The sequence below is a fragment of the Anopheles coustani genome, chromosome 2 (genome assembly GCF_943734705.1).
Source record: "Anopheles coustani chromosome 2, idAnoCousDA_361_x.2, whole genome shotgun sequence".
NCBI classification, from domain to species: Eukaryota; Metazoa; Arthropoda; class Insecta; order Diptera; family Culicidae; genus Anopheles; species Anopheles coustani.
Window position 1 is genome coordinate 83,769,404 of NC_071289.1, and position 13,689 is coordinate 83,783,092.

Consider the following 13,689-nt stretch of genomic DNA (forward strand, 5'->3'; position numbering starts at 1 on the left):
TTCCTTTTTTTCCCCTAGCCTCAGAGAAGGTTTCCCGCGGAAAGAGAAGGAAAGAGAAGGAAAAGAGTGGTGGCGTGAGAAGGCAGAAATATGCGGGGAAATAAATGTATTGCTAATAATCATAATAATGTGTGATAAATAATAAAAAAGGAAATAAAATGCCTACTGGTTTCGGTGAGGGAAAAAAGCAGAAACATCAGGAGTCTGTGTCCCTCTCTCTCTCTTTCTCTCTACCTCCCTCGAGCGCAAGATAAGAAACGCAATGTGCAAACAAATGTCGGCCAGAGCAACTCACTGGCACAACTCAATATATCGCCCTGATGAACTGCCCCTGGAGCATGGTGGAGAGTGGCAATGGTGAGAGGGAAGGGGGAGCAAAGTAAACAAACGAGTTTCTCCCGGGCCATAAATATGCGGCCGCATATACGGACGACGCATGGTCAAATGTTGGGCGCAAATGCGTTCCGACGGAGCCCCGGGAATCGGAAAGATGGCGTTGAGGGATCGTGCGTGAAATGAAGAGTGGCATATTATGCTGATCGGGAACGGTGGCGGAAAATCGGAAAGGCAGGAGGAGGGAGGCACATGGAAATGGAAAATGGATTGAACACGATTGAAGGAATGCGCCATCGCAATGGGGCAAGTGGCGTTACTTCTATTGCGCCATGGAGCCACCAACCCCTGGAGCGGTGAGGTGAGGTCGAACAGCGAAGAAAGGGGGCAGCATAAAGGGGGGAGGGAGCGAGAAGAAAGAACGAAATAGAACGGAACAGGCCGAGCGGGGTAGAAGTGCCCGTTGCGACGCCATTCTCTTTTAATACCCTTTTATTGTTGGTTTTATAGCTTGTAAAAGGATACCTTCGTATCACCTTGATGGCATTTCGGTGGCTTTTAATTGAAACATAAAAACTGTCGTGGCTCGTTGTGCAGATGCAGCCGTTTCCTCGCCGGGCAGCAAATTGTTCAAACGATCGCTTCCGTTTCGGGGTGAAGTTGAATGCTGGTGGCGCTCGTTATCGTAAACTATTGTTACCGCTTGGAACGATCTCCTCGTTGTTATGATCGCATTGCTGGTTGTTGGGTTCGAGCATAAGTCCAGCGTCAACTGATATGAGCGCAGAGTGACAGAGTGGATTTATTTTTAAACCGCTTCTGTATCCCGCACTTCATACTGTTTTGTGAAGGAAAAGAATCATAGCAAACAAAATATTTCTTTTTCAGAGTACATAGTTTCCATCACTTTTGCGTTGGCATTGTTAATCCTCCACTTTAATTCGAATCGTTTTAATAAATATTGTACTTCAAACACACAACATGATTATTCCACGGTGCGCATGAAACGACCAAACAAGTGTTACTCATTCAACTCTTTTTGTTTTCCTTTGCCGTTTACATTATGCTGGCTACATTTCACCCTCCACCTTTATGTTCTGTTGGTTTTGTGTTATCGCCATCAGATGATCCAATGGCCGGACACGGCCGAGCACTCACTGTCGCCGGCAAGCCGTGGACGATTATAATTTTATGCGCAAAACATATTTAGTTTTAAATAAAATGTTATAATTAAGGACTGTATTCTTTATCTTTATGCGGTCATTAAAACCAACCTGGGGGAGAAAGGGTTGTTGAAGGGTTTTGTGTTCTCGATGCTTCTTTTGTACTCGCTCGATCTGCTTGGTCTTTTCCTGACGCGAAGAATTAATACATATGCACATACTTCGACATTCGTGGTGAGTGTTTATGTGTGTTTTAACAGTTTATTTATTTTTTTCCTCCCATTTTATAAACTTACTTATGCTCGGTTTGGTTTATTGTTTTACGCCCATTCGGAAGGTTCTTTGGCGAGAAGAAAACTGCTTCTGCTTTTTTTTTTCTTTTCTAACACATCCCCAAACTGGTACCTTCATTCATCGTCTTTGCAATAATGAGCATCCGTGAGTGAGTGCACCGTTCGGGGATGCACTTTAGGCCGTACAACAATGAAAAATGTTGCTTTGGTTTTGTGTTTCCTCCTGGCGCCCGGTGTGCAGCGGAAGGTAAAAGATAATCACCTCCGAACCTTGGGGTAATAAAACAGAAAATGGAAAAAAAATCACTCATGCTCAGAGGGGGGAGGAAAATAAACACCCAGCGATGAGTACATTTGTAGATCATAAAAAGAACGACCGAAGCCAGAGGAAGCCAAAGGTACAAACTGGCGCTCTTGTTACGTTCTTCCCTTCGAACCCACTTTTGCAAACTGCAAACCTGCAACCGCTTTTTGCAAGTTGTGTGGAGAATTGAATTCAGTCGAGTAAACGTCACGGTGCAGCATAACGGTGCACCTCGTTGTCGCAGTGAGCGTAAGTACGCAGCAGGCGGTGAAGCAGCGTAACAACAATCATCTCGTACCACCACTTCGTTGGCAAAACAATAATAAAAACGTAAAAGTGTTAATTGTTTTGTTTTGTTCCGGCTAATTCGAAAAGAGCAGGCGAACGGCGGCGGGTGTTGGGTGGGTGTTGTGTGAAGGAAAAGCCACCTATCAACAGCACTTCTCTCACCCGCTGGGGTCTCATAACGACCGTCGAGATCGTTATCTGTCGCCAGAGAGGGAGCACTTCCGAGAGTTTGTAGTTTTTCAATTTGAACAACATTTTCTTGTTTTCCCCTTTTCACACTATCCACCCCGTTCCTGCGACCTCCCCGCGATGGAGTTACATTTCAATTTTGATTTATTTATCATCTCGTTTTGTTTTCTTTTCTTCTTCCGCCTTGCAGAGCAATCCGTACGGGCTGAAGGACAGTGGGCCAACAAGTGATATGACAGCGTGGACATCCGCCGGCTTGCAGCCAACGACCGGATACTATCCGTACGACCCAACCTTAGCTGCCTATGGGTGAGTATTCTCCGAGGGTGGCTTCTACGATACGAACTATTTTTGAAGCAAAGAAAAAAAGACATCAAACGAAACCAACGCAGAACGGATGGAAAAATAATTTACCTCGGCGGAAACGGAAGGGAGTCATTGGGGGAATCGAGGGAAAACCTCCCTTTACCGGAAAAGCTGCCGAAAGCCAGCGGTATGCTTGACGCCCCGTGACCGCACGCCTTCCTTCCGGCGGCTTCCTTCGTCGAATATCCTTTGCCTTTCATCCCCCCTGGTTTGGGTCGGTCAAAGGCGAAGAGGTTTGATTCAATTTGGCCCCGACGCGGGAATCGCCCACCGGGGTTGAAAGTAGTTACTTCCTTCCTGCACTTTCCTGCCGACGTAATATTTTTCCCCCTCCCTCTCCCGGCGAGGGCTCATACATTCCAACAGCATCATAACTCATGCCTCGTGCCAGTGTTTGCCGGATCGGATTGGAATGGCGCGCGATTTGTGGTCTCTCCCCATTATGGGGCCGGGATTGCGTGGCGCAAAACCCGAACCGACCGGCTTTTGCGTTAGAAAATGGCGTGACGGAGGGTAATTCTTTAGAATATTGACGCCTCCAGGGTGGCCAATAATCAAACGCCGTAGAAAAAAGCCTATGTTTCGCTCATAAAACGCTATTTATCGACAGTTTGAAATGTGTTTTGCTGCTTGCCGCTTGCCGTTGGTTTTTTTTCCGTGAGCGGCACTACATTCCACCCTTATTCAACGAAAGGCCAACACGTTCGGTAAAACTACCGAACCACCCCTTTTTGCAATGGGCCAACGGAATGTTTCCGGACCTCGGACGCCCCAAAACGACAAGCAAAAGCACTTTTTGGACCCGCAACGTCCGAAGCGGTCGGTACTTCGCCCTAATGTGCAGCTCATTTGTTTATCGATGCATATAAACTGTACAACGATCGCGAACCGATGTTCGCGGCAAAGGGATCGCCGTTTTCGATCGCTACCTCCACATTAGCATAAACGCGTCCATCGGCCGGGTAGGTTTGTTTCTTTTTTTTTCGATGTAACTAATTATAATCGAACAAGCTCGCATGCAGCATGCACTCGGGCCCGTTTCGCATGCGGTGATCATTGTAATGTTAATAAAGAAAGAAAACATTATAGAACAGCCAACCGGACGGCGAGATGCGTAACCGGCTGATAAGAAACGGAGTGAAAATTGCAGATGACGGCTGACAAAACAAAGCGTAGCGCAGCAACACAGCAGCAACTAAAAAAACTGGTCAAAATGTGCAAGAATGCCGCAGAAACACTTTCCGATGGATTGCTCCTTGAAAGTAAGGCAACGTGTCGGTTTTATCGCATTACCTCATTTGTTTGACATTCTTCGACGAGTGGCAAACGGAACGAGCAAGCTGAAGAACATTACCAGGTTATCAACGCAGGTTGCTCCCGTCGCACCTGTCCTAAATGAATTTTTCGCGTTAAGTTTTTCTCCTTAATTTTAACCTTCTTTGTTTCGTTTCCGATGAGCGTTCGTCGTGTAACAGATGCAATTCGGTAACATATGTTTACACCGCATCAGAATATGTAAATTCAACACGCACGATAAAGAGGAAATTTATTAATAATACATTTGGGTGGACAATTTGAAAATAGGGCTATTTCCGTGGTTCAGAACATCAGCTTAAACGAAAAATACAAATTTACCTAAACTCACATGATTCACTTCCCATAGTATCAAAATTTGGTAAACATGTTGATTTAGGTAGTTAAACTTTTCTAGGTCAATCATGTTTAAACCCGTATTAAATGTTAATGATTTCATAAACATTGTTTGCTCTAGAATTTACTTTTATTTCAGCGTTTGCTTAAAAAATCGGAGTTTTCTTATGCCCTCTTGTCCTTTTTCAAAGTTACCACTAGCTGTTTACTTGGTGTACCTCCCACCGAAACACGTGTAACACTTTTCTTCTCGCATCGAAAATCACCTTTAACGTTCCGAACTCATGCCATCTTCAACGGTATCATTACCGCGTGCCCGGTTGCTCCAGCACCTGGCCGCAGCCAGGTTCCTACTTCACACACCGCTCATTTGTTTCGTTTAAATTTAAGTTTTCTTCCGGTGCTTCCGGTGACCAGCCGGCCGGCTTGGTGTCTGTCTGTTGCTTTTAATTTCTTATTTGCTATAGACACCCTCCGAAAGGTGCTCCAAAGGAGGCAGGAGGTGTACGGCATGTGGCACGGACGGAAGACAGACAGATAAAAGTCATGTTACCGATACAACCGAAGCCGATGCATCCCCCCTCTTCGTGTCCCACCGGCGGGAGGGGGTTTTCCTTCCCGCCCAACTGGAGCTACCATATAATCATGGATTATTATAAATTGCAATGCGTGAACATAAATATCCCATGTTTTGATTATTACCATATAAATGCACAAACAAACAAACACACACACAAACACACGCGTAGATTATCACATTGGTTGCCATTGGATGTTCGCCGGGGGAAGACCGAAGTGCTACCAGTACGCCCACATTCACGGGTGGCCCTCATTCCGCAACGGTATTTAACTAGACGGTGATAATTTCCCGACGCTTTCGCCACTTGCGAGCCGGCGAGAATCGGAACACCCGCCCTCGCCCCACCGGAGGGTGGGTGGGGGGTTGGATCGTCCGATAGACGCACGATGATCCCCGGTCGCACCCGGTACGCTCCCGAGCTCGACATCCATAATCAGGGAAATTATGCATCACACAAACACACACACGTGGTCCTCTACCCGCGCAAGGGGGGTCCATTGTCCTGCGTCCGGAGGAACATCCGAGCCACAGCTTGCGCAAGTTTTGCAGCTCCACTCGCTGGAAGATGGAAAGAGGAGCGAGGCAGTGCAACTTACGCCAGCCTGCATATGCACATTTAATTTTTAATTACACACCAAAGCGGCTACCCTCGACCCCTCCGGGGTACGCTATCAGTAGCAGCATCTTTGTCAGGTTGTGGGCTCGTCTCTCCCTGCCCACCTTCCCCCAACTGAGGAGCTCTATGAACCCAGCAGTGTCATGGGGACGCCGTGGAGTGCCATCGAGCCAGTCCACCCTCGCGCGGCAAGCAAGCGAAACACGGACACCGATTCCGGTGAGAATCACTTTGAATAACATATGAAGCTATTATGTTGCAACGAGCGCCATCCAGAGTGGGGATGGGGGGTAGGTACCGACCCGTGGCCACAATGAGCATGGCATTCCGGTGATGATTTGATCTGCTTTGAAAGAGAAAATGCGTATAGCACCTGCGTGCCTCGATCCACACACACACACACCGACATAATGCCACGGAAGGGATCTCAGTTCCATCCTTCCCCAGGGGTTGGGTGTTGGGTGGTGCATTTGTGCCGCGTCCAACTTGTTTACACCGTGCAGATTGCCGGTTGTTGCTGCTGATTATTATGATGCGCTGGAGAGTTACGCTCGTGAGCTGATTAATGGCCGACGATGCAAGCTGGCTTCGGTTCCAGGAAACCGAACCGGAGCCTGCATCGTTTGGCGTGGGCCAGTTCAGTCAGTGTTCTATTGAAAACCATCATGAATGGAAATGTTCTGCTTTGAGTTTGGGAGGTAAATTTCATGAATGTTTTTGTTTTTATTTTCAAAACCATAAAGATAATTAATTTGTGTCGCATTTCTTCTAAAGTATTTCTCAGAAACGAATGTTTTTGAATTTAGCACCAAAGTATTAATGTTTAGCACCGTACTGGTTAGCACTATTTCAATTATTTCCAGCTATAGGAAATAATTTATTTTTTTGCAGGTTCTCTTTCAATCTATGATTTACTTCTTTGATAATGAAATTATCCTAAACCAAGGATAGTAAAAATAGAGGTCAATGCAATGCTATTTGCTGCACCGCCATTGTTTTGACAATTAGTTTGAATAGTGTTTACAAACATTCTTGTATTATGAAGGAGATCTTCGCAAGAATCTCTTACACGAAAGTGTAAGATTGTTGAGTGCTGAAACACGCAGTGCTACAGCGTAAAATATCTCGAGTAGTCGAAAGTGCTCCTCGGTGCGAAGTCTTGGGATAAGGATCCTATTGGTTGCCATGATATAGCCGCAATCAAGTGTTCCACCAAACGCTTCAATTACTTGTTCAGTTTGTGAAATATACTAAATTTTCTGTTTTTACTTTACAGGGTAAACACAATTCAAACCAACTGTCAGAAATATTTCCACAGTTTTTGGCTCTTTACACGGTACGCTTAGACCTCTTTTTTCATCGATCTTGAATTTAAACAATCGCGACGCACTGGTTGTTTACAATATTTTTTGGAAATTGGCCGACCAAAAACACATTTTCACAGCTGGAAGCGTTACAGCTAAGCGATTCGTAACGTTTCTGGGTTTCGCATGTTTTTCGTGCTATTAAAAAAAATTTAATAAAAAGAAGCGAGCTGTTGCAGAAACGATTAAGAACGTTCGATGTCAAGGGGGATGCACATTAAATCCTCAAAACCCTGATCATTTTATTCAATCATTTCCGTAAAAGCCACACACTTCCGTTTGCGAATGAAGTGTCTCTTAATGCTTACAAGAGAAAAAAAACAATTGCTTGTTAGCCCAACACATTCCTTCTGCACGGAATTCTTTCGCACGATTCGCCAAACGTGCAATCAATTAAAGGACACACACTCATCCCTCAATCGCGACGCTCCGGCACGATTCGGCAGTTTTTTTTGTTTGTGTGTAAGCGCATTAAATCGTTGCTGGTGCGTCCGAAAATAAAATCATCATAAATTCAACGCCCCAAAACCATTGGATCCCGTTTTCTTTACTCGGTTTTCGATTCCGGTACGGCTTGGATTTCGGTTTGCGTGCCTCGAAGGTGTCCGGGTCGAAGGGAAATTGATCAAATTTGTAGCTACCTTTTGGGAACCCCCCAAAGCTCCGAGGGTGGAAAGGAGAGGCATTCGTTTCGGAACCCCATCGTGTCACTGTCAGGTTCGTTGCTTCCCGTTGCGGTTTTTCGCAGGCTGCAGTAAGTTCGATCGTGAACTTTCGTGACCCCCCTTCGGAACAAAAAAAAATCTTCATTCGCGAAACATGCGACGGCCGCTTTCCGCAAGCTTCCGTGATGGGCCGGTATCAGTCATTTTCGGATTTTCGGTAAAATTTTGCTACCGTTTTGCTCCGTGCCTTGCCCCACCGTGCCGTGACACACCGCGTGGCTCACCTTGCGTCCCAGGGTCGTTCTGTGGCCAATAAATTCCAACCACTCCCACCACTTCACACTCGACCTCCCGTTTCCCTCCGATAAAGTTGATTGGATAAAATTTGTCATCCCAAAAAATGGCTCCGAATCGGAAAACGAGGAGGGGTATGTGGGGTCTAACTACGGTTTGGCGGGGGGTTTCCTGCGAGGGCCACGGTACGGGAGGGGAGGGTGAAACGAAAATGATGTTTGTTTGACATGCATAAGCTGAGGTTATTTGACTTATCTAATTTCGATTGTTCCGTTAGCTTCGACCGTCGGCGGTTGGACAAACACCATTAGTGTGGGGATGGGTTGGTGGGGGTGGGGATGGAGCAGGGGGGGGGGGGGAAGCCCAGTGTTGACTTTCGGCACAAAACGGTTTAACGAAGTGTGAAACACGATTTAAGCATAGTCGTTTGAGTGAAAACGGTAATGATTTTTGGAGGATAATTTGGAAAATTTTCCGACGGCGTCCAGACTTGTTGTTCGACACCACGATTTAGTTGTTCACGGTGCGGAAGAGTTTAGGGGATTATAGTTACTGACGTGTTTCAAATTTGCACGCAATTACGGTGTGCACTGTGTGTGCATTAAGCAAATCCGTGTTATTCGGCGCATTCACCTACAAAAAGAGCATAAAATAGTCAACTTTTAACGAGTCATTTTGTTTTGAATTGAGAGAATTAATTTACCGATTTATAAATAAAACTAAAATAAAATACGTTAAACAAAATAATTTTAATGAAGTTAAGTAAATGTGAATAAAATATATTACAATACGCTACGTGAAAAATGAATATTATTTCATTAAATACCACTACACACTCGAGGAAATCGCTGACTAGTTTTTCCCCATAACAAATGCCCGGAACATTCCAGTTCAGCCAGAAGAGTCTCTCAATAAGGCATTCAACATAAATCATGCACCATAAAAACTGTGTGGATGGTGCTCGGGATCGTTCACTTGCCATCGTTGCGTGTCCCCGACAGCACGCCGACAGCACACCAGAAAGCCGCCCAATTATTGTCCTCGGAAAATCATCACAAACAACAATCAAACGGCCGAATAATTGTGCCGCAATTAAGTGGCAATAGATCTTTTCCCCCCGAGCTCGAGCTGCTGCCGACGGAGGAAGGAAAGAAGCCACATTCGGTGTCGGAATTGGAACCGTATAAATCTTCTATCCTTGCCATCGTCATCCGGCTGCAAACGTCGGGATGCTAGCGGCAAAAGGAAGCAAGCACACATCGGAGCGGCAGAAAAAACGCCTCTCATTCCCCCTTTCAACGGCCAACAACAGTTCGGTGGCTCGAATTTCGGGAAACGCTCCCGGTACGAAAAAAGCCAAGAGGGAGAACTGATTTATCACACTTCGGAGTATATTTTCTTCCCTCCTCCCAGCAGCGCCCAGCGGTCTTTTTCTCGTACTCGGCGACGCTTTTCGGCCATGAGTCCATAAAGCACGAGGCCTCGCCAATCTGTTCGCTCGTCCGATCCTCCGACCAACTTGAGACAGGCGTGCGAGACGGCCGGCAAAAGACGGATCGAGATTTCCGAACGCTTTTCCAACGCCCTCCAAACCTGCGCCCAAGCTCGGATGAGGAACATCGTGATAAACAAGTGCAAATCATATTTATGGGCATAACTCACGCGCTCAAATCAGAGCAGACTCCCTAAATTGACTCCGGTATCCTTGGCGATGGCACGGGGAGGGGGAAAGAGACGGAAGAGGGGAGGAGAGACGAGCGACCGAAAAAAGGCGCGTGCTATTGGATTGGAAACGGTTCGGAGAATCAATCGAACCACGTTCGCTTCTCGACTTCAATAACGTCGCATATGGGAAAACGCCCTTCGCCGTACCTCCCGCCTGGTTTTTACCCCTCCCTCCAACCCGCACTCCCAAATCCGGGTACATTGAGGCAAGTTTTTCCCCAGTCTAGCATCAGCTGGGGCAGAACGCTACAATGGAGAGTCTTTTTTCGATTTAATACCGATGAAAAATCGTGTTCCGGTTTTCGCACCGTCGGCGTGTGTGTGTGCGGTGAACGATATTGGTATGCCGGAACGCCAATTTGAAGGATTGTGCCGAAGCTGGGAAATTTGTCAGCCACCCGCTTTTCAGCCCCGGAGGGTTCGGAGTCTTTTGGAGCCGATTTTCCGGAAACCCCACTGCCGGCGTGCGATGGGAAACCTCAATCTGGTTTTCTTCCCACACGGCCGGGAGTGCTTTTCCGCTTTTCGTGAAACCCTCGCCGCTGGATGTGTGGGAGCAAGCTGTTTTTTTTATTTCATATTGCGGATCGAATTTCGGGGCAGTTGCTTTTCACAGCGCCATTTTTCCTCGTCGTCGCCAACGGCACGTTATTCGCTTTCCACCGAATTCTTTTCACTCGCGAAAATCGAACCGTGCCGCGAGGTTTTTTTTTCGGTGCGCACGAGAAAACAGCGTCAACATATTGTGCCTTCCCATATGGGTATGGTGGGGGGAGGGGGCGGGAAAAGGTACCCGATATTCATTCAATTTCACTTTTAACGATGTTGGACGAGAACGTTATTGATCGACTCCGGAGGGATGGGAAGAAATTGGTATTGTTAAGTAGCGTGCGAGCAACATTTTTCCCCCCGCGAAGGTGCAAAAGAAATGGAGAGTTTTCCTCCCGCCCCCACACCGTTTAGTTGGGGAAAAGGCGGCAATGAAAGCGGCATGTCTCCTCGCGAGGAAAAAAAATAACACCATCGGGGAAGTGTATTAAACATAAACCGTTTTAAACCTACTCAAAAATTTCCCACAAACATGGTGAACCTTCTTTTTCGCTGCCCCGAGGGGGAAGTCCATTTTTTCTCCATCGGAAAACCGCTTCAACAGGCTTCCGAATCCAATATGGCCACTTTGCGTCTTTGTGTACCTTTATTTCGTTTTTTTTCTCTAAACCCTCTAACCCCCGTTCCGAGTTTGCATTCTTTTGCAAATTTTTCCATCCTTTCCTACCTTTCGGAAAGGCGCGAACCGGCCACGAAAGGACGAAACGTTGGTGGAATATTTAAAAGCGAGCGAGTCGTCACTTTCGCCGGATTGTTCCGATACCTTTTTGGTGGGGAACCGAACGGCATCTCTTCTCTGTTTAGGTGTGTGAATTTCCATCCGCTTAAGGATACATTATATTTTCACTTATTCTTTTTTTTTAATGGCAAGGGCACTATCGCATCGATTCCTATCGAAATGTAAAATCACTCGTAAGGATGAGAGATAGCAGAAGAAGAGAAAAAAGCACAATCCCGATCCGGAAAAAGGTTCGGTTTCCCATTTGCCACTTTCCGGAAATCCTAAAAACGGTGAAAATCAGGAATGGTGAAAAAAAGTCAATTGAACTGAAGGATACAACAAAAAAAAGTTAAACCCATGGCAATATAAGGATCAAAGCAACAACCACACTTCGTTCACTTTCAGGACACGCGCGCCTCGGGGAAAAGTAAAAGTTTTTGAATTTTTTATGGGCTCTTAAATCGTTTTTCAATTTTTTATTGAATGACATTTTATTACGCCCGTTGAGGATTTGCGGTGAAAGTGAAGTGACAAGGAAGTCTTTGGTTGTTGTTGTTTTTTTTCTGTTTTCATCTCTCCTGGAGGATCCTTGAGGTTGATTTTTTTTTCTTTTCCTTCTCGGAAACCGTGGTTTTTATTCTCATTTTTAACATTTACAATTTTCAATCATTCTTTTGATGGGCGAAATGTTTGCGCTCGGCGGGTATTTATTTTTATTCAATGTTTTCCAGCAAATGGCCTAACGGGCCCTTAAAGGACCCGCTTTTAATGGTGGCAGGTTGCTAGCAGTGAGCTGACCCAACGCATAACGCAGATGGTTTTGCGTGTAATAATTTTTATTTTTCAATCAAACGAAACCACCAAACGCCATTTATGTGAGGCTATCTGTAGCTCCGGTCAAGAACATCGCATAAGTGGCGTCCCTAATCTTTTCGGGTCACCGGAGGGCACTTTTGGTTTTATTTTATGACGATGCTGCACAATTCGGCAACGTGACGATCGAAGGGAAATGTTGCCTCACGTTTGATGTCGATAAACAGGCCGATCGCACGCGGAACCTGCCGACGGGAAAGTGTCTTTCCCCGACGGCATTTTGTGGAAAATTTTACTGTTTAAACACTGTGACAAAAGTGGTTTTTTGCGAGAATCTTCAAATTTAATTACAGTGTTTTTAATATTTCTTAAATAAGAAAAGATTCCCTTGAAACTTTAAAAAATTTAATTATTTCTTCATGGGCATGTAAACTTTATTTTCGAGATCCTCAAGATCGACTGTTCACTTTCATGGAATGCTTTTAATCGCTGATATTCTTATCAATATTGGCTACAAAACAACTTCGCTATAATAAACAGACTATGGTATGGTTTAATTAATAGTTTTGAAACATATGAGACTAACTTTTCAGACACTCTAAAAGGTTGCCTAAATTATCTCAGCTGAAAGTGCACTGTTTTGTGTCACGCTCTTGAATGTCTGTTAGCTAAGCATTCCTACCGGTTGAACTCTCACTCGAACCATACACAAACATACACACCTTCTTGCACACAAACACACACACACACACAGCCACACAATGGCATATTGGCACACAAAATGTTCTCAAAAGGGTACGGCTTGTATGTAGCTGCTGATAAGGACGAGAGATGGCGACGAGATGGGCTTCCCTGATCGGGCAGGCGAGCGCCATGCTAACGAACTCGTTTCCCTCACCCCTTCCGCCACAGTGTTTTCATCCTCTCCCTCCCCCCTCCCCCCTCCCACCGCTTGGGGTAAAGAAGAACGACGGAAGGAGGCTCAAGATTTCTGTCCAGATCCTGGACCGACGACAAACCACCGCAGGCAAAACGCGGGAATCCGGCGAACCGGGGACCCCGATGCTGCTGTTGCTGATGTTGTTGTCTACCTTTTCCGATGTGTCCACCGAGAGGGAGAGAGGGAGCTCTGTTTCGTTCGCTCCGTACCGGGACGTCCACTGCCCAATTCCAAACCGAACCTGTGCCCGACGGGGCCCTCTGTGTGTCAACGTTGGACCAGTTCCTAGCGTGGGCCAAGGGCAAGAAGGTGGGAAGGTGGGGAGGAGCAGAAAGGCGGTGGGAAAACTCGTTCGTCGTCGACGAGGCACTCGTCGTTTCGCTGCAGTGTTGTATGCCCTGCGCCTTTCTGCATCCATCATTCGTCCCTTCTCAAGTGGTGGAGGGGGGTACTGAAGAGGGTGGTGGGAATGGTGGAAGAGGGAGCTTGCAAAGCACCAACCCGCTGCCCTTCCACAGCATAATGTTATTCGCCATTATCATAAAATTAAATCGATTAGGCGCCGCCATTTTGTTTCACATGTATAAATTGAACAAATTTAAAGTGAAACCAAAACCGAACCAAACGAAGGACAAAGGGAGAGGGGGAGGGTGGTGGGTAGAGAAGTGCTGGTAAACCCGTTGGGGACACCGGACCTTCAGGACAAGACCGAGAACAATGTCGTGGAAAAGGCAACCGAGTGCAGACCGAAGGACACAAGCGTAAGACGCCGATGG

At 46.2% G+C, this 13,689-nt stretch overlaps 1 protein-coding gene across 1 annotated transcript in view; it reads left to right on the plus strand.

The window, feature by feature from the left end:
• Positions 1 to 13,689, plus strand: part of LOC131263360 (homeobox protein araucan-like) — a 104,109-nt gene that overhangs the window by 67,916 nt on the left and 22,504 nt on the right. The window contains exon 3 of the mRNA XM_058265547.1: positions 2,761 to 2,879. Within this exon, the coding sequence (XP_058121530.1) occupies positions 2,761 to 2,879 (119 nt within the window). The remainder of the gene's footprint in view (positions 1 to 2,760; positions 2,880 to 13,689) is intronic.